The sequence below is a fragment of the Ambystoma mexicanum genome, chromosome 5p (genome assembly GCF_040938575.1).
Source record: "Ambystoma mexicanum isolate Mex_15411 chromosome 5p, UKY_AmexF1_1, whole genome shotgun sequence".
Taxonomy (NCBI): domain Eukaryota; kingdom Metazoa; phylum Chordata; class Amphibia; order Caudata; family Ambystomatidae; genus Ambystoma; species Ambystoma mexicanum.
This window is the reverse complement of record NC_090930.1, coordinates 502,138,438-502,164,874: the sequence shown is the minus strand read 5'-3', so window position 1 is coordinate 502,164,874 and position 26,437 is coordinate 502,138,438. Positions and strand designations below refer to the sequence as shown.

At 43.9% G+C, this 26,437-nt stretch overlaps 1 protein-coding gene across 2 annotated transcripts in view; it reads left to right on the top strand.

Annotated features, from left to right (window-relative positions):
* The window catches only part of BRWD3 (bromodomain and WD repeat domain containing 3), a 1,632,068-nt gene that overhangs the window by 145,181 nt on the left and 1,460,450 nt on the right, over positions 1-26,437 (top strand). For both annotated transcript variants that reach the window (XM_069612911.1, XM_069612910.1), the window contains exon 7: positions 7,641-7,801. In XM_069612911.1, coding sequence (XP_069469012.1) covers positions 7,641-7,801 — 161 coding nt within the window. The remainder of the gene's footprint in view (positions 1-7,640; positions 7,802-26,437) is intronic.

Genomic DNA, 26,437 nt, shown 5'->3' with positions numbered 1-26,437 from the left:
AAATTTCAGGTTGTTCATGGCATGTTTCCTTTTAAATGAATGCATGAAACAGTTTGCCAGGGCTGGTGCATAGCTAGTACCCATAGGTATTCCTCTTGTCTGTTTGTAGTATTCTCCATTGAAAATGAACACGTTGTTGTTCGATGAAAACTTCAGAAAGGCTTTTGTCATTTCTGTTTGGTCATAGTGTGAGGCCGATTCGTTTTCTAGTAGGTAACCCAGGCTGTTGATTGCGAATTCATGGTCAATTGATGTATATAACGCTTTTACGTCTAGGGTTGCTGGAAGAAACCCAGGTTCCCATTGGATTTTGGAAAGAATTGCTAGCGTGTATATGAAGTCTCTCAAGTAGGTTGGTATTGTAGTGACCAAAGGTTGGATAACATTGTTTACAGATCTGCCGAGTGGTTCAGTTAGACCTCCAATGCCACTCATTATTGGTCTTCCCTCTGGGATTAGGTCAAACGCTTTGTGGACTTTGGGCAAAAAATCAAGTGTAGGCATGGTATGGTATGGTATAGTATCTTTAAGTAGTCAAATTCATCATCAATTGCAAGTTCTGTCATGCAATCCTTTTTGCTGGTAGAGTTTTCTTCCAGTGTGCTAAGCGTGTATATGTTCTCAAAATCACCTATCGTCAAGGTGCTGGGTAGCTTGGGTTCATAATTATTATATGTATGTATCCTCAATATGCTGTAAACACCAATCTACTTAATTTCTATGCTGGAACAAATTCTGTCACATTTATTATACCACTCACCTGGAATTGTAACACACACACCATGCCACAATTGTCACCTACACAGACCACGTGCACATGTCGATCGAAACACGTGTCGGCTGACCACAATTAGGACTATGAGTCCACATGAAACAATTGATAAATAAAAATTGCACGTAAAACGAACTTTTTTAAAATAAGTGTGGCAAATCCACTTTTTGAGAAAGCAAATAAAACACAAGGTATCCAGGATAAACCCCTGAACTCTTGTCATAGAACACTTAACCGGTTACCGGTGCAGCAAAGGATACTCTGTTACATTTTAAGTGCTTTCAATGCTTGGCCCCCACTTACCTCATCACTAAGCTCACTCCTTCTAATTCAGCATAATCTTTACTCTCCTCTGATCAAAATCTGCTAGTAGTACCTACATCACACTTTGTACGCAGAGGTGATGAGTGTTACCCTTTGCTTGATCCCCGTGCCTAAAACTTACTCCCTTTTGATCTCTGAAAAACTGACTGCTTTTCTCCATTTCAGAAGAAGCTTAAAACATATCTTTCGATAATTTTAATTTTGCGACTGCACACTTCAATAAACTGCACCCATATACAGTTTCTGTACAAAAAAAGGAAATCAAAATCAAAGCCACACCTGTTTAGCCCAGAAAGAAGCCCATAAAAGTTGAATGTGGCGTGGCAGCTGACCACGATTACGTGGCCACCAAAAGTTTGAATGGACGCACCCCTGTGATTATGTGCTGAGTGGAAACATAGCTCCCCAAAGTTTCTACCTAAACAGTGGATCTACAATCTTACATTGCCTAACTTGTGGATGAGTCCCAGAAACAAAAGTAGACGCAGACCATAAGAGGAATCCTGAAAAAGTTGTCCGCCTAAGAGGCAACTTCATAAGAGGAATCCTGAAAACGCTCTGCTGGTGCCAGCATTCTTTCATGGCTTGATGGTCACCAAACCTTTACCTGCGGACACTGGATCCTAATGGTTCTTCTCAAGTAGAATTGGAATCAAGTAGCCAAAGATCCCTTACCAATAACCTGCTAAACAGTCAGGGTGAATGTGTCAAGGAGTCAGTGCTACCAAGGAAACCTTGCTGCCTAAAGAGGCAACATAGCCTGAGGCTTTTGGTTAAGATTTGAAAGCAAAGACACAGCAACATAGAAAGAACTTAAGTTACATTTGGACTCCCAAGTAGTCCATTGCTTATATGATGAATCCTGCAGAGTCGTCGCTAAACCCCCGCCTAAGATCTCCTCCCATATGGCCAGGGGAAGGCAGCCGCTACCTCATCCTAACCCTGGGGGTGGTATCTTGCAGGAGGACCACATCAGAGGAGAAGGTTGTCCGGGGAAAGTGGCGACTCCTTTGGGAGAGACACAGTATGTATCTTCTTGTGAGGATGAGTATTTGATGGCCTGCTGTCATTGCACAAGTCCCAGGGAACCTTCTGTGAAAGGTTGTCTAGACAAAAAGTAAGTTGCACCCCTTGGGAGTTTCTAAATCAAAGACTTTCACCCCAGACCAGCGAGGACCCTGGATGGTGAACCCCAATCCAGAAGCAGAAGTAACGGAGGAGAAGGTGTCCGGAAATGTAGTAACCCCGACCAAGCAGATTCAGATGGCTTGAAGGGCAAAACAGACAACGCATACAGCAGAAAACAGTGCCGCAACAGTGGAAGTGATGCAAAGTGGCACAGACAAAGGGCAGAGGTGGAGTAGTGGTGTCTCACCAACTTTGTTTGGATGGCGGTGTCTTCATATCTGGAGGCCCTAGGACCAAGAGGGTAAAATGGGAAGACAGTGGTAAAATGGCCCATAAATGGTCCCAGCACAGGCCACCCAGCCTATCCAGTGAGGAAGACCAGGTGAAGGACTAGGGACAGCCCAGGTAGACCATTCATCAGCCAAAAAATGAATCCGAAGCAAGGGAGAAAGCACCCAGGGCTTAGACCAAACCTGGTCTGAATATTCAACAGCCCAGCATCTTGGCCAAACCTCCAGTAATTTAGGTAAGAATCCAGCGGAATTGAGGTGTATATACAGGGTTTCCCCTAGCTATACACATTCACTCAAAGGCTGGCCTAAGTCAGACCTCCAATAGCACACCAGGCAAACGCACAAAGGTTTTGCGGCCAGCCAATCAGCTTGCTTTAAATAACATGTCAAACACTCAGGTCTTGCAATATAGTGTGTCTATTGGGCTGCATGGGGCAAGGGACAAGTTCAAACTACTATATTTGGTGCAGTGCGACACTCAGAATGAGCCGGTGTGTGTACAATTGCTATTTTAGGTTTGCCTCATAGTTTCAATGTCCCGTTCGATATAGCCCAACAAAACGAAATTTGAGGCTCAGTTTCCACATAAATCGGATATTAAATTTGAATCGACGGGACATTGATACTGACAAGAGCATTGGATTGTATGAGGACGAGTTTCAGGAGACAGCATTTTGGATAAAGACTAATAGTGGTCCTAGAGGGTGTCCATTTAAGGATCTTATGTTAGTTGAATTGTAGGAATTTCAATCCCATTGCTTGCCTTGACAAAGACCAATCGGGTCGAAACACATGTCAGCTGGGGTACTGAGAAAATTCAATTTAGCCCATGCTTTATGTCATATTTTAGGTTGTGTTCATTTTCTGTTCATTATGACGATTTTGATGATTTAAATTGCTGGATTAAAAGTCTTCTTAACATTATAAACTGGTAAAGCGCAATTATTCTTGTCTAAATCATCTTTAACTGTGAATTGTCATTAGGCAGGGGTTCAGCCTGATTAGACCAGATGCTGCAGCTAACCATACATTGACATCATTTTGTTTAATAACAGTTACCGAAGCGCAAGCGCCCTACTTGACCTTATCTAAACCCCATTACCCTTAAATTCCTTCATACACTCAGTGTGGGATACCCAGGGCAGGGAATTGAGAGATTAGGCCAGAAAAGACAATATTTTATACTAACCTCTATACATCAAGCGCTACTTAATGCGAAGACCAATGGCCTCATTGCAAGGTCGGCAGTAACCCGCTGGAGCTACTGGTGGATTGCCGCCATCCTCGTAAAACTGAATCTGCCGCCTGACTTCCCGGTGCGACAGGGACATTACAAGTCCCGGCAGAGCAGGAAGTCAGGCGGCGGATTTGGTAAGTCCCCATTCCTGTGGACTCCCATAGGACTCCATGGGAATGGGTTCACAGAAGCACTGGCAGTGTTAATGGTGCTTCCGCGAAAACTCTGCAGGCGGTCGCCGTTGTGCCCAGCAGGTCAGATCAGACCTGCTGGGCGTAATGGCCCCTGCCTGCAGAGTCAGTGTGTGGCGGTTCGGGAAGGGTGCTGGCATATTGCTACCGTCAACCCTCATTTCCGGACCGGCACACTCATAATGAGGCCCCAAATCTATTTGAATGGGGTAGTATATCCCAACTCGACAGTTATTGGAAGCCCCAATAGAACCTCAAGAGGTTCTTCAAGCCATTAAAACTAGGACCGGATGGGTTCACAGCCATTTTCTACAGGTCACATAGCCAGGTTCTGGCAAAACCCCTAGTAGATGTTTTCAACTCTATTAGGAGGGGGGGGGTTGCCAGACTCCATAAAGGAAGCTAAAGTGGTCTTAATACCCAAACCAGGGAAAGATCCCAAGCACTGTTCATTCTATAGGCTCATTGCCCTTTTGAATTTAGACTCCCAAGATATTTACCAAGATCCTTACCTTCAGGCCGGAAAAGATCATGCCTGCTCTCATAGATCCCGACCAATCGGACTTCATATGGGGCAGGGATACTTTAGACAATTTCAAAAGGGCCCTCCACTTAGTTGATCTGGTAGAAACCTGGCACACTCCCTCATGCTGGCACTTGATGCCAAAAATGCATTCCACATGGTAGAGTGGGGGGTTTTCAGGGAGTACTAATGCACTAATTCAATTTCGGACCCATAATGTGTCATGTGATAATGTCCAATTATGTGCAACCGACTGGGTGTCTCCTTATTAATGGAACTCTGACATCAACCATATGATTGAGTAGGGGTACTAGGCAGGGTTACCCCTTGTCACAACTGCTTTTTGCAATGGTTATGGAGCCCCTTTGCAGCAATGATGCATGCAGAGGAACGTGTTGCAGGCATACAATTTGGAGGGGCCCAGCACAAGAATAACCTCTTTGTAGACAATGTTATCCTATTTATCACACATCCTCATAACTCCCTTTAAAGGATAGAAGAGGACATCAGTCAGTATGGCCTAGTTTCCAGATTCAAAATGAATACATCCAAATCGGACATACTAGGACTTAACATTTTCCCCCTCACCTGAGGAGGGCACTAGAACAACGATTCTCATACATGTGGGTGAGCAAAATGAGAAGGCATCTGTCGGTCAATATTCTAGGCAAAATGTGAGAGCTCTTCAGGGGCAACTATCTGACACTAGTGAAAGATATGCGAAAGGCCTATCTCCATCTTTCCTGGTTTGGCGAGATAGCTGGCCATTTGTTAAAATGAGCGTCCTCCCAAGATTTGTATACCTCTTTAAATCAGTTCCCATCCCCGACTCTAAAAACACCATTGCGAATTGGGACGTTATGTTGATACAATTCCTGTGGAAAGCGGGGTCACTGAGAGTAAACAAACACACCCACCATGCTGCTAAGACTCAAGGGGGACTATCTTTTTCTAGACTGTGGAATTATTATAGGGCTTACTAGATCAGACCAATGGTCGGATGGGTGCAAAGGGACTCTAAAAAGATATGGGTTACCATGGAGCAGGAGGTGGCAGGACAACACCTCTGGACTCAACCCTGGGTTCCCCCGACAGATGAGAGCATGGAGCCTCTATTCCGATCCCATGACACAGGCCTCCCTCGAAGCTTGGGACAGCGTAGGCAAATTGGGGGGATCTGTTACCTTTCCCTCTGTTTACTCCACTGATATATAACGATGACTTCACTCAAGGGAAAACGGACAAGGGATTCGAGCACTGGATGGATAGGGGGGTGAGTAAGATGAGGGATATATTCCTAAATGGAAAGATTCTTCATTCGAAGACTGTAAGATCACTCTGGGCTTGGAGGACATAGATCGGATCAGATATTTACAGGCTAGACACTGGGTTCTACACCCCTCCAATGTAGAATCAGCGACCAGACAGCTAGCACCATTAGAACGAGTGTTTCAAATGGCGACAGACTCCAAGGGGCTCATTTCCGATCTCTACAAATGAATGATTACCCTGGACACAACCAGACCCATATTCTATTGTGAAGGATGGGAGCGGGAAATGGGCTTCTGTGTTTCCGAAGAGGACTGGGAAAGGCTCTAGAAGGGAGCAGCGGCCACGTCTGACCGAAACCCAGGCTAAGACCTGATCAGAATGTATAAAACCCTGGTCCGGCTTTATTATAGCCACTCATGCAATAATAAAATGTGTTGGAGGGGGTGTACTCAGGAGAGAACACTTTTGCATGTACTCTGGGGCTGCCCTGCCTTACAGGATTTCTGGCTGTAAGTGAAATCTAAGCTGAAGGAGATATTCAAAGCAGAGATACCAAATGTTCTGCTACTATTCGTCCTGGGCCTTAATACCTTGGATCAGTCCTTCACGTCGGCCGAACTTAAACTTGTGACCCACCTCTTGTTGGCTGACAAGCTGTCCCTTCTACAGCTATGGAGGAAAACTTAACCACTGTCAATACAACTATGATTTAATAAAGCATGTTCAATAATGGGTATGGTGAAACTTACAGCCAATCAGAGGAACTCTCTGCTCTCCTTTACGCCTTTCCTGAACTATATGCAAAAGGACGATAATTCTTTATCATGCCCAAGGCGACATAGAGCCGTAAACTTAATAGACATGCCCTGAATGATTTGCTCAAGGAAGGGTACATAGGACTTCTACAATATTGTTAAAAGTATTGTTTGGATACTCCAGTGGTTGGGTGAACTTTGTTACGAATTTCAAAATAAATAAAATATTACATTACAAAATGTAGCTACCTTACCAGGCCAAATGGCCTGGGCCAGGAGTCCTTTCTCTGGTCATTTAGGGCCTGGGAACTGAAGGCGTTCCCCCGTCTGTAGCTGGAGGACTATTTTGAATATTTCTAAAATTACTTTTACCAAGAACCTGCTAGTAATTGACTGAATGATAACAAAGCTATGGATGGACTTCTAATGTGCTGCTCTTGTTGTTTAAGGATTTCTAGCCTACAATAAGCTTGTGTAAGTATTCCTAATCCCCTCCACTTTAGCCATTTACAGTGTATTGTATGTAACCCATGTCGGTGTTTACAAACTGTAGTGTATATAGATGTTTGATAAGAACTTACTAGTAGTGTGTTGATTTTGCCGATTGCCTATGTGTAAGGAATAGTTGTTTTGCACTTAATCGTTTTGTTCTTCTTGACTGCATTTTGAACCAGACCGCCCCCCCCCCAACCCTCCTGAGTCCAAACCCAAGTGCTCCCCTATATTACCATTGAGAGCTTCATCTAGAACTTTAGTGTACACTGATTACACCTTTTGGTTGCCTTCTTTGAACACCCTTAACAGTGTGGGTTCTACAAAACCCTCTTAACAGAGTGTCAGGTCAGTAATGTAGCATATTTGTATATTGGGAGATAACCAAGGAAACATACAGAAGTATGCCTGTTTTGTTTAACACTTCAGATTCTAAGAACATGCATGACATGACCACAGTACTACGTTTTCAGTGCTAAGGATGAGAAATGCCTATCTTGCTGCTTTGAATAGTAAATGTGGTTAGTACTGTGGCATAAATCCTGCCACAGATAAAGGGTTACATTAATAAATAATTTGTGCGAAGTAAGGTTTACATTTCTGATAAACGCATGTAGGTTAGTGTTTTAATGTATCTTATGTATTTCCTTTAGTGAATGTAGCTTCTGCAAGACAGCTAACTGGCTGTGCCCGTTTCAGCCACCTATTCCCAACAGCTACCTATCAACATATGAAAATGCACAAGAGAATTTTGGGCCATTTGTCAGCAGTTTATTGTGTTGCCTTTGACCGCAGTGGAAGACGAATATTTACTGTAAGTTTTCATAATGCCAATTTTTAATATTTATTTTAGTTTTATTTCACCTTATTAGAATGTTGTTGGTGTGTATACAGCTTTATAGTTCTTAATCCTAAAATATGACTTCAATAGTAAGAAAAGGTTAACTATCTTCTTCTTTGCTCTGCGTTAAGACGATTTCTACTATGTCTATGGTTTAGACATTTAACCCTCTACACTCCCCAAATAAAAAAAGAAATGTTCCGAACATAGAATAATTGTATTTTTACCCATGTTATGATTATCATTTCTTTCTCCGTTTTATGTCCTCATCTTTTTCACCACCACTCTTCCGCTCCAAGTTTACATTGGATTGATTCAAATGCATTACTGTTTACTAACCGTACTATTTTAAAGACTTTTCTTTTTAATTACATTTTCAGTTTTAAAATGTAATGATTTCATTTGAGGCTATGAGGCGTTTATAGCCTTGCTTATCTTTTATAAGCTTGTTGTTTCTGTGTTTGCTATTTGTCCACCACAATGGGTAAATGCCTCAGGTGAAAATATTAAAAGATCATCAGCTCTATGTTGCAATGTTCAGGATAAATGTTCAATATTGTAACCATTCAAAATCTCTAGAGGTCATTTTAGCCTCGTGGGTCTCTTTCTCAATGATATATTCGGGAGTGCTTGTCCGCCTTTGCCCTTTGGGTCATAGGGCACCTGTTAGGGAGAATTCTCAGAAATGTGCTCATTCCTCTCTACCTTAGAGACCCCTGTTAGGCAGAAACCTGTGCAGTTCCCTTAGGGACCACTGCAAAAAGTTTAGGACTACAGGTGTTAGCAGTAAACCCAATCGGTAGCAGTCTGTACCACCCAGATTTACCTGGTAGCTGTGGCTGAGCAGTCAGACTTCTCTTAAGAAGAGTTAGGTAGTATATAGAGTATACACAACGGGGCTAAAAAATACAGTAGGACAAGCAAACACTGACCAAAGCTTTGGTATAAAAGTATATAATTATTTATTTAAAAACACACTTGTAAAAATACACTGGCAATAATATGTCAAGCAAGTTCAAACACAGTCACTAGAAATATATACACCTCCCTAATTAATTATTTGACAAGTCTTAGGTTGAGACACCACTTATGTAGCAAAACAGAGGTGAGCGTGTAACCATAGATGGCACTCCAATAATGTGTTTAAAAAGGGAGAGAAAAGGCAGAAAAGGAAAATCACACAGTACCAACACTTTTAAGAACCCACAGCAAGTCAAGAAAGGCAGGGTCTACTGTAGAGCTAAAAGTTCATAGGCCAGGCCCACTCTTGGAGAGAGCAAGGCGGAATGTGCCCAAGATCACACAATGGAAATGCACTCAAAGTCTTTGCGGGAAAGTCAACAAGAGGTTGGATCAAGTTAGAAAGGTAATGTTAACAGGTCCGAGGTCACCCCAGGATAGAGAGTCAAGGATTTAGGGGACACCTTGGACAGTCTGTTGCAAGGGAGACCAGGCGGGACACAGTACCTGAAATGGTGAGAAAGCTCCAGCGGGGGCAGTTGTTCCTGGCAGCGGGTGCAAGTCGGGGTTTCGTCCAGTGGAAGAGATGATCTCGACGTGGAGGAAAGCTGGAGGTCGTTGCACTGCCAGGGAAGAAACCAGCCGCAGAGTTTCCCGGTTAAAAGGTACTACCCTTTTATTCACGGTAGTGGTGAAGCGTGGCTATCCGGCCGCCGGGGTGCTTGGCACGGGCGATTCGACCACGAGACGATCCAGGAAGACGAAAAAGGCGAGGTGGTTGGTCCCACCAGCTCAAAGGGAAGAAGACTCTCCTGGAAGAAGATCTTCTCTGTCGTCGGGAAAGTGGCGAGTTTCGTACAGCAGTGCTCCACCAGTGGTGTCGTTGTAGATGGCTCAGCTTCTCCCCTCTTCGGATTCTTTAGGTCCTGTGGCTACTTCTGGAGTTCCAGTGCCCAAAGCCCTGCTTTTATGCAGAAAAACCCCCATTCATCAGCCTAGCTGTCAATCAAACATGCTAAGTGGTGAGCCGGGTGGCTCACCACTGGGCCAATCACACAAGAGTGCGACTTGAGTTGCCAAGGCAACTCAGTCCAGGGTGCCTATTCCCGCCTTCCCACACATCCTGTAGACCCAGACAGAGTGGCACCACTTTTGGAGGCTTCTGTGCAGAAGCCCGCCAAAAGTGGAACAAAGGGCTCGACTTGGGTTAGGGTTTCAGAGCGAACACAGATGCCATTTTAAACCTGAGTCCTGGCAAAAAGACCCAACCGGGGAATAAATATTAAATAAATAACCCGGCGGTATCTTTAACATTGCACCAAAAAGTGGTGCGTTTAAAATGAATGGGAAAATCCCATAGGAAATATTCCGGTGGAATATTTCGCGTGGTATCCACTGCCACCAGCCAGAAACTCGACAAGGGGGGACTGGACAGTGCCCCCTTTGAAAACAGACCCAGGGGGAATCAAATTACCCCTACCAGTACTTCCACAATATGATGGTTTGTACTGGTTCTGTTCACAATTTAAGACTAGTAAAGCCAATGGTGACTTTACATGCCCTGGGAGACAGTAGTCAATCCCAGGGTATGGAGTCTATGTTTGGGGGTCACTATGACACCCCTGTGTTACTGCACTCAGGGTGCTTTGTAACACACTTACCAAAAACACATGAAGCCCTATGGAGTAAACGACCCCATAGCCCATAAAACACATTACATAGTCAAAGGACATTCTCAAATCATGCCCAAGAGTGGGAGAAAAAGAGTCTCAGTCTTAGCAGGAGAAAAAAATAAACCCCAAAAATCCAGCAAAGCTGCTGGGGGACTCACTAGGTTTGGGAAATTAGCCATAGCAGAGAATTCTCCCTAACAACCCCCAGCAACTCTGCTGGATTTTGAGGACTTGCATTTTTAACATGGAGAGAGTGAGACCCTTTTTCCACACTCTCATGTATTTTAATGTGATTTTGAACAGTGTTTCTTTTGGTTGTGGAGTCTGAAAAACTCCATAGGCATCATCTTTTACATTGTGTCACACAGCACCTTCAGTGCAGTGGCACAGGGAAGTCTTTCAGATTTCCCAAAGGTTTAAATACCTTCTCTGGGATAAACTACTGTTTCCAAGAGCAGTGAAGTGAAATTGACTTTACGTACATTTTTAACTTTCTAGACCCAGCACACACTATCTTACAATAGGGTGCTGCAGGGGTTACTTAGTATCCCCTTTGTCTAGCTTCTCATGTAACAATTTTATGTTACTCTTTCCTCGATGAATGGCTGGTGGCAGTGGTTTACTTTTTACTACCGTTGTGTGTTTTTATCGCGGGCTGCGTTCGCAGCCACGGTAAGGCACTGAAGGGTGCCATTTTTGTCAAAATGGCCCGGTCTTCTTTTTTCACCATTTCTTTGTGGAAAGGTCTTTCTTGAGATTTACTCTCACTTTGTTCGTTGTGTCTTTGGCAGGATTCACGACTGAAGCCCGCCTCTGGGTCCAGGGTGTCTGACGGGGGCAGGAAGCGAGGGAGGGGCCCGAAATTCCTGTGCTTTGCCTCCTAGGAGACCGGAATGCACGCTTAGGTGATTGGCCGGCTGGCTCTCCGGCAACGACAGCCACACTGCTGGGTGAGTGACAGCTAGGTTGGAATGAAGGAGAGAAACCTGCATAAAAGGCGAGGCTTTTTGGCTTGGAAAACAGAGTCGACCACTGGACGAAGGAATCCGAAGAAGAACTTGGAAGAGACGCCTGCTGCAACTTCTGGACTGTTGGTTTGCTCGGTGAAGCCATGCTGCTGTGCTGAAGCTCCAAATTCGTATCGACAGAGAAGCCCTGCAAGGACGACTTCTCCCCTGAGTTGGTGGGCCAGTCAACTTCAAAGTAAGCCACCTGTACATCCTCTCAAAGCTGGTTTAATTTCTTCTGCAGTCGCTGCTGGAACCTAATAGTCATGGAGAGGAACACCAGATTGTGTGCGTTGCTTTTAAGCTGGCCAAGAGCTCCAGGAAGATCATCCGGACTCCCAGGAAGCAGGACTGACCGAGCCTGAGCCATCTCAACAGAGTGCTGGACTCCAGATACAAGGAAAGCCCATCTCGAGAGCCAGGAACTGCGGTGTTGCTATTTGCGGTAGTCGCGAGGAACTTAAACACCGAAATGCCACTTGTTTGAAGATTGCCGGTTGCGGTCGGTGATCATCCCATTGCAGTGCAGGAGTCCCCAGAAGTCCTCCCTCTTGTCCCCACGATTGAGGCACAGGAACACCAGGATCTGCAGAGCTGCACATGAACAGAAACCATCCGCTGCACTTTTCTTCAACCTAAAGGTACTGTACAGTCTAAGAGAACTTGCCACTTGCTGTGCCTCCTTGCTTGTTCTCAGTTGAGTCTTGTTTTGGTTACTCCTGTAGAGTTGCTTGCATCTTCTACTACTCACGTGCCTAACAGCTTGTGGCCCTACATTTGATTCTACTTTTGCTACAAAGATTTCTAAAACATTTTGCAAGACTTTAACTTACGTGCAAGAAGTGCTTCAGTTCACCTTGACTTTTGCTAACTTAACATTGGCTGGCCTGTCTCCTGAATGACTCTTCTCTCCTCAGCTTATGTGCTTTTTGCCTTCCTTCTAGGAAAGAGTTAACTGACTTTTCATTGTTTTTTTTAAAGTACTTACCTGATTAAGTTTAATTGTGTAGACACTTGTCTTATTCTAAAACCTCTTTTCTTTGACACTCCTCTCAATAATAATCTAAATGCAACAGTGATATATTAATGTCCAAAGCAACCTTACTATTGAAGTCACCTGAGGGTGTGGATCGTGTCTGTGGGCCATCCCAAATGGGTATTTGCTGATTTAGAAAACGAATAGTATGTATTTTGAAGTGTATTTGTGTGTTGCTTTATATTGCTCCCTTCTGAAGAATGCTTCTTCAAACTGACTGTTAAATAGATTAATAATTTTTTAATCAAGAATGAGCCGAGAGGCAGAGAAAGAGCGCGGGCGATGCTTACTATATACCCGGAATGACAATGATAATGATAGCCCAGAGGTGGAAAAGCTCTGACATTCCGACATTCCAGGACTGGCTGCGTAAAGTGTGGGAAATTGTGGCAATGGAATGGGCCACATATGCAATGAACAATGTAATGCAGAACTTTGCAGGCGAGTGGGAGGGAAGTGTTAACTTTTCTCAGAGACGACTTCAGGATCGGATGGCGTCTGCAACGTTTAAGACTGTTAGATCTGCAATGACCCCAAAGAGACACAAGGACATTACGGGAAACAACGGAAAACCTGAGGCAGCACCGTGGGAAGGGGGGGGAGGGGGAGTTATGGGGAATGTTATACCTGTTGAAAATGTAATAAAAAGAATTTAAAAAAAAAGAAACCTTGTGTGTAAGAGTTTATTTGAATACTTATCACTGTGAATCTCTGTGTAACTCCCCTACATCTTGCATTGAACCCTCTTGAGATAAGCCTGGCTACTCGACCACCCTACCAACCTGCGTAGTACAGACTTATACCAAAGGTTGGGTTCCTATTGCCAGGGGGTCAGGGTTGTTGTAGTGCACCCAAAGGGTACTGCATACAATCTTGCCTAACGGCACCCACCATCCTTTCAATGCTTTTGGATATCAGAAATAAATCTCCCTGTGGACATCTCTAGTATGTACTGGAAGTAATCATTAATTTGAGGAAGTGTAGGACTTTTTTCTTTCATTTTTACAGTAGTAACTGTTGGGGCCTGTGTTTAATGTCATAGAAAGTTATGCAGCATTCTACCATATGGATGCAGTCATCCCAGAGTTTGCCTGTAAACTTACTTCACAGATATTTTAGTTCCACAAGCCTAGACTGAAAATGTTAAAAGGCAAATTTGAGGGAAATTGGCAGAGACAAAATAGATCTAGTGAACTACCCTGCTCTAGTCAAGCGCTCTGTATACTCCTTGGATTGGAACCAGACTATTAACAAATTACATGAGTACTCCTCCATGCATCATCTAAATGGGGAGCTTAAGAAGTTCGGGGTCATGGCCCATTACTTGAGTGAATTCCCAAATCAACATTACAGAGAAACTTTTAGTAGATTCAGATGGAATTCATGCCACACAGGGGAAATTCTATTGCGGCGTTCTGATTACTGTAAAAGAAGCTTTATGTCACACTTGTAAGGTAGGAATAATCCCTGAAAAGTTTAAGAATTTGTTGGTCTTTTGAAAAGGTCTACATGCACAGCACACTTTTATTTTTTGCTAGCATCGTGAAAGAAGTCAATTTTGTTGATGGTGAATACTTCTGGTCTTACTCCCTAGGGGGTAATCCTACCTCAACATGTACAGCTGTAACCGGCTTTTTAAGATGTTTACATTTGCGTATGGAATGAATTACCAATTACTGACATTGTAAGGTTTGCATGCACTGTGCACTTTATTCTCTTTACTAGAACTGTGAAAGATGTACGTTTTGCAGAGTCCTTTTGGTCATACTGTTCAGGCTTGAGGTAACTTAATTATTCATGTATAACCTTAATCGTCTTTTTTTCACAAAGTTTACAATTGCGTATGGTAAGAAATGCCAATTACCTCCGCTATAAGGTTTACATGCACTCTGCCCTTTATTCTCTTTGCTAGAACTATGAAAGTTGTCCGTTTTGCGGACATAAAGTCCTTTTGGTCATACTGTTTAGGAGGTAACTTCATTACTCATGTATGAGTGAAACTGACTTGTTCAAGATGTTTACATTCGTGCATGGAATGACATGTTATTTTCTGCTGCTATGGTATGTGTTTTATTGGCCTTGTATAGTCCTATAATATTGGATCTTATGGTAAAAAAAAATGATGTTCATGTTATTGGAAAAGAAAAAACTAATTTGATCCTTTTAGCATTTGATGGTGTTATATAGTATTTAGAAGTGGTGGATTCTATTGATGAAGTTTAATGTCTTTTGTAAAGGTTGAAGTTTCTTTGACCAAATACAAATAATAATAAAAAAAGGTTTGAGCCTTTGTGATGCAAGGATTGCTAGTCCTTCTATGTTATAGCCAATGCTTCTGCACAGATTGTGCTTTATGAACAAAGATAATTGAAAAAGACAGGTAAATTACTGGATCCTGCTTCAGGCTAAAATTTTAGAGGCTCAAACAGTTGCACAGTACTGAAAGCAAGATGGTCAACAGTATATGTATTGATGAACTGCTTTATGTCTGAGAGCAGAGCTACCAAAGCTACAGACCTAAAACATCCATAACTTTCAATAATGCAAATATACCCATGACTTTTTTTAACATATTTTTATCGGCATTTTGCATATATAACAAACAGTAACATCCCCCCCCCATGGCAGCAGCCCCATCCAGCTATCTTCTCCCACCCCAATCTTTAGATATTCACATAATGTCCAATATACACACGCTGTGCGAGTACCACTGTTTCCCCTTGTAGGTTACGCCAGGACCATCTCCCAGGCCTGCAGAATTTCACACTCTCCCCCTGTATACTATACGTGACCCGCTCCATTGTGAGCACCCCCAACAGCTTCTGGAGCCAATCTACCCCCATTGGAGGCCGTCTTTGCTTCCTACGCTTCGCTATCACCAGTCATGCTGCTATCAGCATCATCTTGAAGGTCTTTTACTGAGCCTTGTTTGGTAGGCTAATTCCTGGGTCGAATAGTCCAAACATCCACTCTCTGGGGCTAAGAGCCGTGTCAAACACGATAATTGCTTGTATCTGGGATGTAGTGTCTACCCGTAATGGAACAAGTACAGGACATTCTCACCATATGTACGCCCAGTCCCCTCTCCCCAAACACCCTCTTCAGCACTCTTGCGGGGTTGTAGCGTATATACTATGCAACTGTAACGAGGTATAATGCCACTGCATCATAATCTTATACCAAGTCTCTCTAAACTGTATGGACCGCGTCAGTTTATAGACAAATTATAAATCCCTTATCATATCGCACATTTCCCATTGCTCTGTGGGAAGATCTGTACCCAATGTGCTCTCCCATTGTTTCATCCATTGTTTCATATATCACCATTATGGAGTGGTCATGGAATCCAGAAGTATGTTACATAGCATGGATATCAGATTTTTTGGCCCAGTGTATGTGGTGACAAACATTTCAAGCATAGTCAATTCCCTACCTGTAACCAGAGTCTTAGTTGACAGTATCCCATTATATACCTTTCCGTGAGTCCTATGCGTTGCTTACACTCAACAAACGTGAGTATTACCGTCCCCTGTACCATATCCCCCAGTTTCCTACATCCCACCTTTTTCCATTGCCGAAAGGATCCCTGCTCCATCCCTGGCGAAAACTGAGGGTTCCCGAATAGCGGTGTGAAGGGAGATGGGTGTTGGGATAGGACGCCCCGCTCCAACAGCCGGTCCCACATGTGGCATACAACTGACACTATCTGACTCAAGCAGGTGTTCTGGGGTCTATCTTGTCTAGGGATCCTCAGGATCTCCTCCAGGGGCTTAGCCACCACTGCCCTGTACATCCGCACACATGGTTTGGATCTGTCCCCTGAAAACCATTCTCGCACCACCCTCAATTTCGCCGTCTCATTATATTTGCCAATACGGGAATCCCAAGTCCCCTTTATCCCTGGGAGCCATCAAAGTCTGCAGGGCGATCCACAGGCGCTTAGTCTGACAGACAAAGTTTGACACCGGCTTATTCAGTGCCACAAAAAAGGATTTTGGGACCGGAATGGGTAGGGCCTGGAAGTTATGTAATCTTCTTGCCAGCTTAACCATTTTCACAGTCAGAATATGGCCAAGCCCTGATATTAAATGCGGGTTCCTTTTTGCCAGATCTGCCCTGATAGGTCATAGCACCTCCGGGTAATTCTTATCAAACAGCTGTCGCACGGTAGTAGCAGTGTTAACCCGTAAGTATCTTATGCTCCCCTCTGCCACGCTAAAAGGGGAGTATGATGGGAGGGCACATAGCTTTGCCGAGTGAGTGCCAGGCCCAATAGCTTTAATTTCTGCATGTTGATTTTTAAGCCCTGCTATCTGTTCAATTATCCAAATTCCGCTACAAAGGCTGGTATGGAAGTCTCTGGATCTGTCAGGGTCATTAACATGTCATCAGCAAACACCACCATTTTGTGGCTCTCCCACCCCAAATGGAATACCTCTTAGTTGCAGATTCAGCCTAAGTTTCGTACGTAGGGGCTTCAGGAACAGGGCATATAACACCCCTGCCTCATTCCGCAGAAGATAGGGATGCACCTGGAGAGATGGGCATTGACCGACAATCACATTGTGGGATTCCTGTAGTTAGCTCTTACCATATGCAGAAACTTGCCTCCCATCCCTGTATGCTCCAGGGTGTAAAACAAAAATGACCATTCAGCATCTAATGAAATCAGCACCGGTGGCATCTGTTTTTTTTAGGACTTTTTGTTTGGTAGGATTTAGTGCAGTCAAACTGGTGTGGGACTACACAAGACCCATCTCCTTGGTATTAGTCCCACCTTTTAATATAGGCCTGTACTACACAAGTTGGTAGTGTGACTGAGCAGCCAGGCTTATTTTAAGAGGGGTAATTTGAGCTGGAGAGCTGTGCAATGAAACTAGTAAATACAAGTATCCAATTAAACACTTAAAGTTATAATAAATGAATTATTTATTTATACACAAAGATATTTAAAGCATTCTCTAAAAAGCACTAATAAGCTGTAACATTGATGTAACATTGACGCAAGGTAGGATTCAATTCAACAAGTGAACAATAAAGCAGGTGAGTAATTCATTCATATGTTACACATGGTCCAGCACCCGGAGGTGACATCATTTGAGGTCAGTATAACATTTATATAGTATCACCTTTGCAATATTACGTTTTTCAGAAAGGAAAGTTACTCGACAGTTCTTTCGACATTGGCCTGCATCTAATGGGACATAAAATTAGATCCCCTGTCAGAGATAACTTCCTTAGGAAACCCAACTCTGGTCAAAATACCAAGGAGACCTTGGCCACTGCCTCAGCAGTTATAGTCCTCATAGGTATAGCCTCAGGGTACCTGGTAGCATGGTCTACCACAACCACTATAAATTGATTGCCTGAGGTTATAGGAGGGTCTAGGGGACCACCAATGGCAACCCCCGCCCTCTCAAAAGGAAATCACACCACTGGGAGGGGCACTAAAGGTGCCACATCATTGGATCCACTTTTGCCAGCGGTGTGGCAGCTTCTGCAATGTTTGTCCACATCTGAACCCATCTTGGGGCAGTGAAAGTACAGAGAAAGCCTCTTTGGTCTTCTTGGAGCTCAAGTGACCAGCCAGAGGTATCTCATGCGCTAGTTGCAGTAGTTTAGACGTCATCTCCTAGGGTACTACCAGTCGCCTGAAGTCCGCTGGGATAGATTCTGTAGGCTCACTGTAGAGGATTCCATCCTCCCAGTAGAGTCTATGCTTCCCTGGCTCTTGCCCTTCCAGCTGGACATCTGTCTGTTGTCTCAGACCTTCTAGAGAGGAACACTCTCTCTCTGTCCTCTGCTGAAATCTACCCTAGAGGGTCCACCTTCTGCAAGCAAAGTCTGGAGCTCAGGATGGTCTCTAGGGTCCAGATCTTCCAAGCAGGGAAGGATCTCCAGATCTGTTTCACCAGTAGCTGGGTTTTCAGTAGTTGGTTCGTCCACCCACTCAGCCACAGCTGGGGTTGGGGTCACTGGGGTAACCTGGGACTGTCCTCTTGGGAAATCCTTGTCTTCACAGCAGGTTTGGGTTTGAGCCCCTTTTTTTTTCGAGATACTCTGGATTTCTCCTTGGTCTCTTTCCTCTTTCTAGAAGTGGATGGTTGGCCTGTTTGCTGGTTTGAGGTGCTGGATTCCTCCCTGACCTCAAACAACTGAGTCACTCAAGGTTTCCTCTCTGGCCAATCGTGTCAGCTCCTGTCTCTTTTTGCTCAGAGGCCTGGGGGTCCTAGAGACTACTCCATGAGCTTTCAAGTCATTACCCAACAGAACGTTTCCAGGTACTTCAGATTGCACATGAACAGGAATCCGTACAGTCATGTTATTGTACTGGATGAGGGCTGGCAAAATAGGAACACTTTGGATGGGGCCTCCAGCAAGTTTAGTGGGACCCTTGGGTGCCTTAGCTACATCCTCAGGTTTGAAGAAGTGTATTAATTAATGCTATTTTGCTTTCTGTACATTTATATGTAAGTGAGCTAAGAAGCGTTATTGTTTGTGTTGCTAATTTTTCTAATGTAGTTGTTTATGTAAGGCAAACAATGTGAAGTTTACTTAATCATTTCTTTACCTGAAGGAATAGTTGTGTATATAGAATTTTAAATTGAGGATGTCGAATTGTGATACAAGTTTTAGATGTGGTTGTCAAATCTTTATATCATCATTGTAAAGGTTTATATTTAACCAAATACAATAAATAAAATAAAAAAAAAATAAGCTTTCATCAACCACTTTAATGCTGGCCCCAGGAGTCTCCTGGCCATTTACAAGTATACTGTCCATATAATATTCTTTGGTGTTGTCAGGTATTCTGTTATGCACATCTATATTCGGTTGTTCCCACAGACCCAATGTTAGGGAGAATTCTCATAAATGTGCTAATTCCCTTCACCTTAGAGACCCCTATCAACTTTGCTGGATTTTGAGGGCTTGATTCTTTTACTTGGAAAGAGTGTGAGCCTTTTTTCCCCACTCTTTCATGTATTTTGATGTGTGTTTTACTCTTGTGTTCTTTGATTATGGAGTTTTAGATGGCTCCACAGGCATCATCTTTTCATGTGTGTTACACAGCACCCTCAGTGCAGTGACACGGGGATGTCTTTTTAGACTTCCAAAAGGTTTAAATACCTTCTCTGGGATAAACTACTGTTTCCCAGAGAATGTAAGATTAAATTGACTTTACTAGTCTTTTGAAATTCCTAGACCCAGCATACACTATCTTCCTATAGAGTGCTGGAGGAGTTACCTACTATCCCATGTAGCAGTCAAATACTACCCTTTCCTATCGAAATGGCTGGTGGCAGTGGTTTTACAACAAACTACCATGATTTTTCCCTACCGTGAACACTGGTAGCTAAAAATCGCGGGAGCCATGTTTTTCAAGATGGCGCCTAAAGCCCCTTTGTTTAAACAGGTCCCGGTCTTCTTTTTTCGCCATTTCTTTTTGGAAAGGTCCTTCTAGAGTTTGTCTGTGCGCCCCGAACACGGTTTGGTCCCTTTGTTCGTACGCCTTTGGTGGGCTTCAGGACTGAAGACCGCCTCTGGCGCCTGAGTGTCTGGGGTGGCCACGAAGTGAGGGAGGTACCCGAAACGCCCTGTGCTTAGTCTCCTAGGAGACCCACATGCACTCTGACATGATTGACTCGCTGACTGTCTGGCAAGAACAGCCACCCTGCTGGGTGAGTGACAGCTAGGCTAGAATGAAAGTGAGAAAACTGTTTAAAAGGTGGGTCTTTTGGACTGAAAGGCTGAGTCGACCACTGGAACGAAAGAACCGAAGACGAGCTGGAAGAGGACGGCTTCTGCAACTCCTGGACCGTTGGTCTGCCCGGTGAAGCCCTGCTGCAGGTCCGAATTGCCAAGTTCATCTCGACAGAGAAGTCCCTTCAAGGTTGACTTCTTCCTTGGAGTTGGTGGGACCAATCAACTCGTAAGGCGCCTGGATACAATTCTCGGAGGTGGTTAGGTTTAACCAGGGCAAAGGACAACAGCTTGTGTGCTTGACTACAGCTACTCGAACCGAAGATCTTCCATTTGCCCGCTTGTTTGATCCGTCCCAGTGCTGTGCAGGAGTCCCCCAACGTCCTCCCTCTTGTCCCCACGACTGAGACTCAGGAACAGTGAGATCTGCAGGAACCAACGTCTTCAGCTGCATCTTTTTTTCATAATCAGGTACTGTGCCAACCCGATTGAGATAACTTACCTCTCGCAGTGAAAGTTTGTGACACTTTCCCAACTTGCAGGCCTAATCAGCTTGTGACACAATATAGGATTCTTTTTCGTACAAACTACTTCTGAGAACTTTGGCAAAGACTTTACCGTTTACTACAAGAACTGCTTGGTCCTATCCAAGACACTAGCCCATTGGCTTTGGCCTAGGCCTATTGAACTGAATCGAGTCCTCTAGTGAACTGAAACTATTTGCACTGCCTAAGAAATATTTGTGATCTATTTTATTTTGTGCCTTTGTACTCCTATTTAAAGTGACTGAAATGCCATTTTGCTCCTATTTCAGGGGTGCCTAATTTACTCAGAAACGTATTGCTTTGATACTGAAGTGTGTCTGTCTATGATATTAAGTTGCCTCCTATTAGTGAATGTTTTCTAAATGACTGTAATACATTAAGTGTTTTACCTAGAAACCTTGAGTGTAAGACCTCTGTGTGTAACATTGTTTACTGTTCACATTTCCTCTTGAGATAAGCCTGGCTGCTCAGCTCGCTACCAAGAGCTGTGTAGTACAGACTTATACCAAATGTTGGTTTTGCTTAAACGTGTAATCCTAATAGTATGTGGTGGCCCCAGAGTGTGCTGCATGCAATTCTGCCTAACACTGGTAGGAAGCGGTGAGGATAAAGTATAGTTGTTACATCGAGAGTGCTGCTCTTACTTTTGTTCAAAAAACCTTCACAAGGCTAAGCACCACTAGAAAAGCAATTGCTTTATAATGCCAGATATGGATAACCTCAAACAGGAAGCCCTGATCATTCTAACAGTAGATCAACTGAAATATATGTGTAAAGTCAGGTCTCTCTCTGTTAAAGGCAAGAAAAATTAATTGATTGAAAAATTGTTGAATCATCAAAGACTGGGAGGTAGAGCTATAACCCCTACCACCCCAGCAAATGTGGATAGTGTTGATGAGGGTGATAATGATTCAGAGTCTAGCTCTAATATTATTGAGGAGTCAGAGGAGTCTCAGGATGTGAGCCCCATTGCACCTCTACCTGCTCTAGGCCTCAACCTATAGCCAAAGGGACCCTACCAGGTCCAGTACTGAGTCCAGAATGTGTCTCTCTTGAAAAGATGAGACTTGCGTTAGAGTTCAAAAGGCTCCAAATGCAAACTGAAAGTGAACATCAAGAAATCAAACTCAGAGAAATGGAAATGCATCATGCTCTTGAAATGAAGAAATTGTCTCTTGAAAATGGTTCTATCATGCAGCTTTCTAGGTCTTCCAGTCCTAAGAGACCTTGCATGCCTAAAGAAGCTGTGAGAATGTATGAGGTGAAACTTGATATTTTGGATTGGTTGGCTGCTTTTGAGTATAACTATGGGATTCAGAGTTTCATGGGGAATCAGTTGATTCCTTGGCTTTTGTCTAGATTCCCCCAGGTTGCAACTGATGCTGTAATGGAGGTGGGGGAACTTGAAAGATTGGAGTATGAAAATGTGAAGCTAGCTTTGATACCTAGATTTGGGAAAACGCCTTCCCAGTACCTTAAGAGGTTTAGCACCCTCAAAAAGCATGGTGGTACCCCTTGGGCTACCTGGGTGTGTGAATGTTTGAAGAACTTAGATGGTTGGGTAAAGGGTTACAGAGGTAACACTTTTGAAGGAATGAGAAATCTATTTTTGTTAGAATTTATTTTTGATGCCTGCTCTCCTGAGTTGAGACAGCACTTGCTGACTCTAAGGAAATTGATCCAAAGAAGTTAGCAAAGGCTGCTGACTTGTGGGTTACCAACAGGACTACTCACAAGGATTCTGGGGCAACTCAGAAGAAGGATGATGGGAAGCAGCAAAAGAAAGACGGTAAAGAGAATTCTAATACTTCCAATCCAAAAGAGGGCCCCAAACAGAAAAAGTGTAAGCCACAAGGGCAACCGAATTAGGCTAGTGAAACCTCTGGTGCCAAACCAGTGGGAGGTCATCAGAAACCCCCATTTGTCAAAACATTTGGAAAATGTTATGCTTGTGGGTCTACTGACCCATGTGAAAGGGGATCCCAGATGCAAGGGTAAACCTTCAGGGATCCACACTGTCTCCTTAGCCTTTTCCCCAGAGGGAGAAGTACAAATGGCAAGTGGAAACTCTCAATTACTGGCTGAAGACCCCCATTGGAGTTCTCTGCCAGTGTTTCTTTAGTGTCCTTGGGTCTGTGGGAACAGCAGCATTTAGATGTCTATAATTCAATTCCAGATAACACAAAAGAATATTACAAGGACAGTGTACTTGTAAATGGTCAGAAGACCCCTGCCATTAGAGACACGGGGGGGGGCAGCATTACAGTGGTGGATGAATCTTTTTTCAAACCTGAGGATGTTGATAATGCACTCAAAGGCCTCACTAAGCTTGCTGGAGGCCCTGTCCAAATGCTTCCTAGACTACCAGCTCTCATCCAGTGCAACAACATGACTGTCAAGATACCTGTTAGTGTACACAGTGAGGTGCCTGGGAGAGTCCTGTTGGGGAATGACTTAAAAACTCTTGGAGTTGTATCAAGCACCCCCAGGCCTCCCAGTAAAAGGAAACGGGAGCAGACAAGGAAGGCCAGACAGAGTACCTGAACTGATTCCCCAGTGGATGTTAAAGAGGAATCTATAACACCCAGCCCACAGGAATTACTGACTGCTATTTTTAAGAAGAATGAGAAAAAGGGGAAACCCAAGGTCTGAAAGAAAAAGCAAGAATGCACTCGTGTGCTACCAACAAGGACATCCCCGAGAGGACTGTCCAAACTCACACCTGTGACTGATCCACCAGCTGAGGCTGAGTGTGAGGAACAACCAGGAAAGGTTGAGTCAGCTGCTGAAGATTCAGAGCTGGAAGAAGACCTTCCCCTGTTGGAAATCTGGATCCTAAAGACCATCCTAAGCTGCAGTCTTTACTGGCAGAAGGTGGCCCCTGTAGGGCAGACTTCAGCAGAGGTCAAAGAGAGTGTCCTACTCTTGAAGGACTTTGCCAACAGGCAGCTTCCCAGCTGGATGTGCAAGAGCCAGGGAAGCATGGGTTGTACTGGAAAGATGGCCTCTTCTACAGTGAACCAACTGAGTCTATCCCAGAGGACTACAGAAGACTTGTAGTGCCTCTAGAGACTAGACACCAGTTCCTACAGTTAGCCCACGAGATTCCTTTGGCTGGTCACTTGAGTTTCAAGAAGACCAAGGGAAGGTTTTCTCTGTATTTCTACTGGCCTAAGTTGGGGTCTGATGTAGATAAATTCTGTAGGGGCTGTCACACTTGTCAGACATCTGGCAAGAGTGGAGCCAAGAATGTGGCACCTTTGGTGCCTCTCCCAGTGGTGGGAGTCCCTTTTGAGAGAGTAGGAATCGACATTGTTGGCCCCTTAGACCCTCCAACCTCTACAGGCAATCGATTTATATTGGTTGTAGACCAGAGGTCGCCAAATGGTCGATCGTGGCCGACTAGTAGCTCGCCTGAGCCTTTTCAGTCACCCGCGCTGGAAATACAGAAAAATAAACACTTTCCTAAGTTATATTAATTAACGGTGCATTTTCCGTGTTCAGGATCCACACCCTCGTCCTCCCAATTGTGGGCGGAGAGTTTAGCTGCTTTGCCACTTGGAGCTACTTGTAAATCCACTAACAGATGTCAGTATCACGTTCTGCTTCTGCAGGTCGCCTGTAGTACCACAGTTGGCCGTGTGCTCCCTCATGACACTGTCTTGCTTAAACAAGCTGCTCTTGTTTGCCAGAGATGTTTGAGGGGGTGGGGCAGGATCATTGTGACCACACAATGAAAATATCACAGTAGCACTGCCGCTCGCCTGGAAATGTTCAAAATAATATTTAAAAAATGGTGCAATTTCTTTCATGTGGCTTCTTTCCAAACTCCACACCGTACATTACCACTTTAAATCACTTCCATGACACAGGTACACCCACATTTAGTACATTAAGCAATTCATAGACACTCTGTACAGTAGAAGACTACCAGGTTAGCTCAGCAGGTTGACAGACCGATGCTGAGATGTTATATATTCAAAACTACAGGTTGTTAATTGTATGAGTTTTTGCAATGCCATAAAAAAAAGTGCTATAAAATGTGTTTGGCCAGGGTATGGGTTGGGCTGGTTGCTTGCTTATATTCAGGGCAGAGGTGGGGATATTTCTGCCCCTTTAGTGAACATCAAAAGTTGGCATCCATGAATCCACAGTTTAATTTGCTAAAAACTGCTGTCAGCATAACAGAAGCATTTATTTGTGATTTAACCAGTTTGACAAGCATATAACATCTTTATAAATATAAATTGTGCTAAAACACAGAGGGGCACACAAATAACAGAGAATGTGTGGTGTCTGACAAAAAATAATTCAAAGAAAACTTGTGAACGCAAGCAGCATTTTTCAATTTGGAAATTACTTCTGTTTTTTTTATGGAAGTGTGAAATGCACATTGGGAAACAATAGTGTGCCTATCCTGTAGAAAGCCTGCAGAAAACGTAAAGGAAGAGGCACAAAAATTACAGGATATTTGTGTGGTAGTCCAACAAATATCTGTCTTTTTGAGACGGCTACTAATAAATAATAATGCAACAAAGAGGTTTTTGAAGTTCTTAATATAATCGTGAAGGCATATGTTATTCCATCTGTTTATAGAGGGGAAATAATCGGGCCAAAACAATATTGGTACAAATTCCGAGGTTTATAAATATCCCCACCCAGATATAGCCCGCTAGTAGCTCTCCACTGTTGGCCTCCGCTACAAGTAGCTCTAGCTAACGTAAAGGGTGGAGGCCGCTGTTGTAGACCATGCTACTAGGTATCCTGAAACTATACCTATGATGACTGTTACAGCTCAGGCTATGGTATTTTTACCAGGGTAGGTTTTCCTAAGGAAGTAATCTCTGACGGCATCAAAATATATGTCCCACTACATGCAGGACATGTGGAAAAACTGTGCAGTGACTTACAAGTTCTCAACTGCCTACCATCCCCAGATGAATGAGTTGGTAGAGCGGTTTAACGGTATTATGAAGAGCATGATAGGTGCTTTAGAAGAACCCCTTAAAAGAAAGTGTGACCTTCTACTGCCATGCCTTCTCTTTGCTTATAGAGAAGTCCCTCAGGAGGGAGTTGGATTTAGTCCCTTTGCGCTTTTCTATGGTCATCCAGTTGGACGTCCATTGGCCCTAATTAAGGAGGGGTTGGAGAGTGCTCCTTCTCCCAAACCAGTGAGAGTCACTGACTATGTGCTTGGTCTCCGGACAAGAATGACACACATGACAGAAGCATCTGATAACTTAAAAGCAGGTCAGGCTCTGGTGAAGCATTGGCATGACCAGAAGGCCAACATGGTTGAGTTTACTCAGGACCAGGAAGTTTTAATTATGGTACCTACAAGGCAGAGGGCCTTACAGGGCAAATGAATTGGACCCTTCAAGATTGTGGGAAAACTTGGAGAGGTCAATTATCTGGTGGACTTGGGCAATCCTAAGGAGGCCCCTATGGTCTTTCCCACCAACCGTCTAAAAGCATATGTCTCAAGACCAGAAGTGGGAGCTTTGCTTCTAGCTTCAGCTCAAGAGGAGGAAGCAAGTGAACCTTTACCTGATCTCCTCTGGGGATAACCTTTAGATGAGAAAATAGGAGTTACTCTCTCTTCTAATCTGACACTGGAACAACATGAGGAGTGCAAGTTTCCGTTAAATCAGTTTGCCTTCCTGTTTTCACTATCACCAGGCTTCACC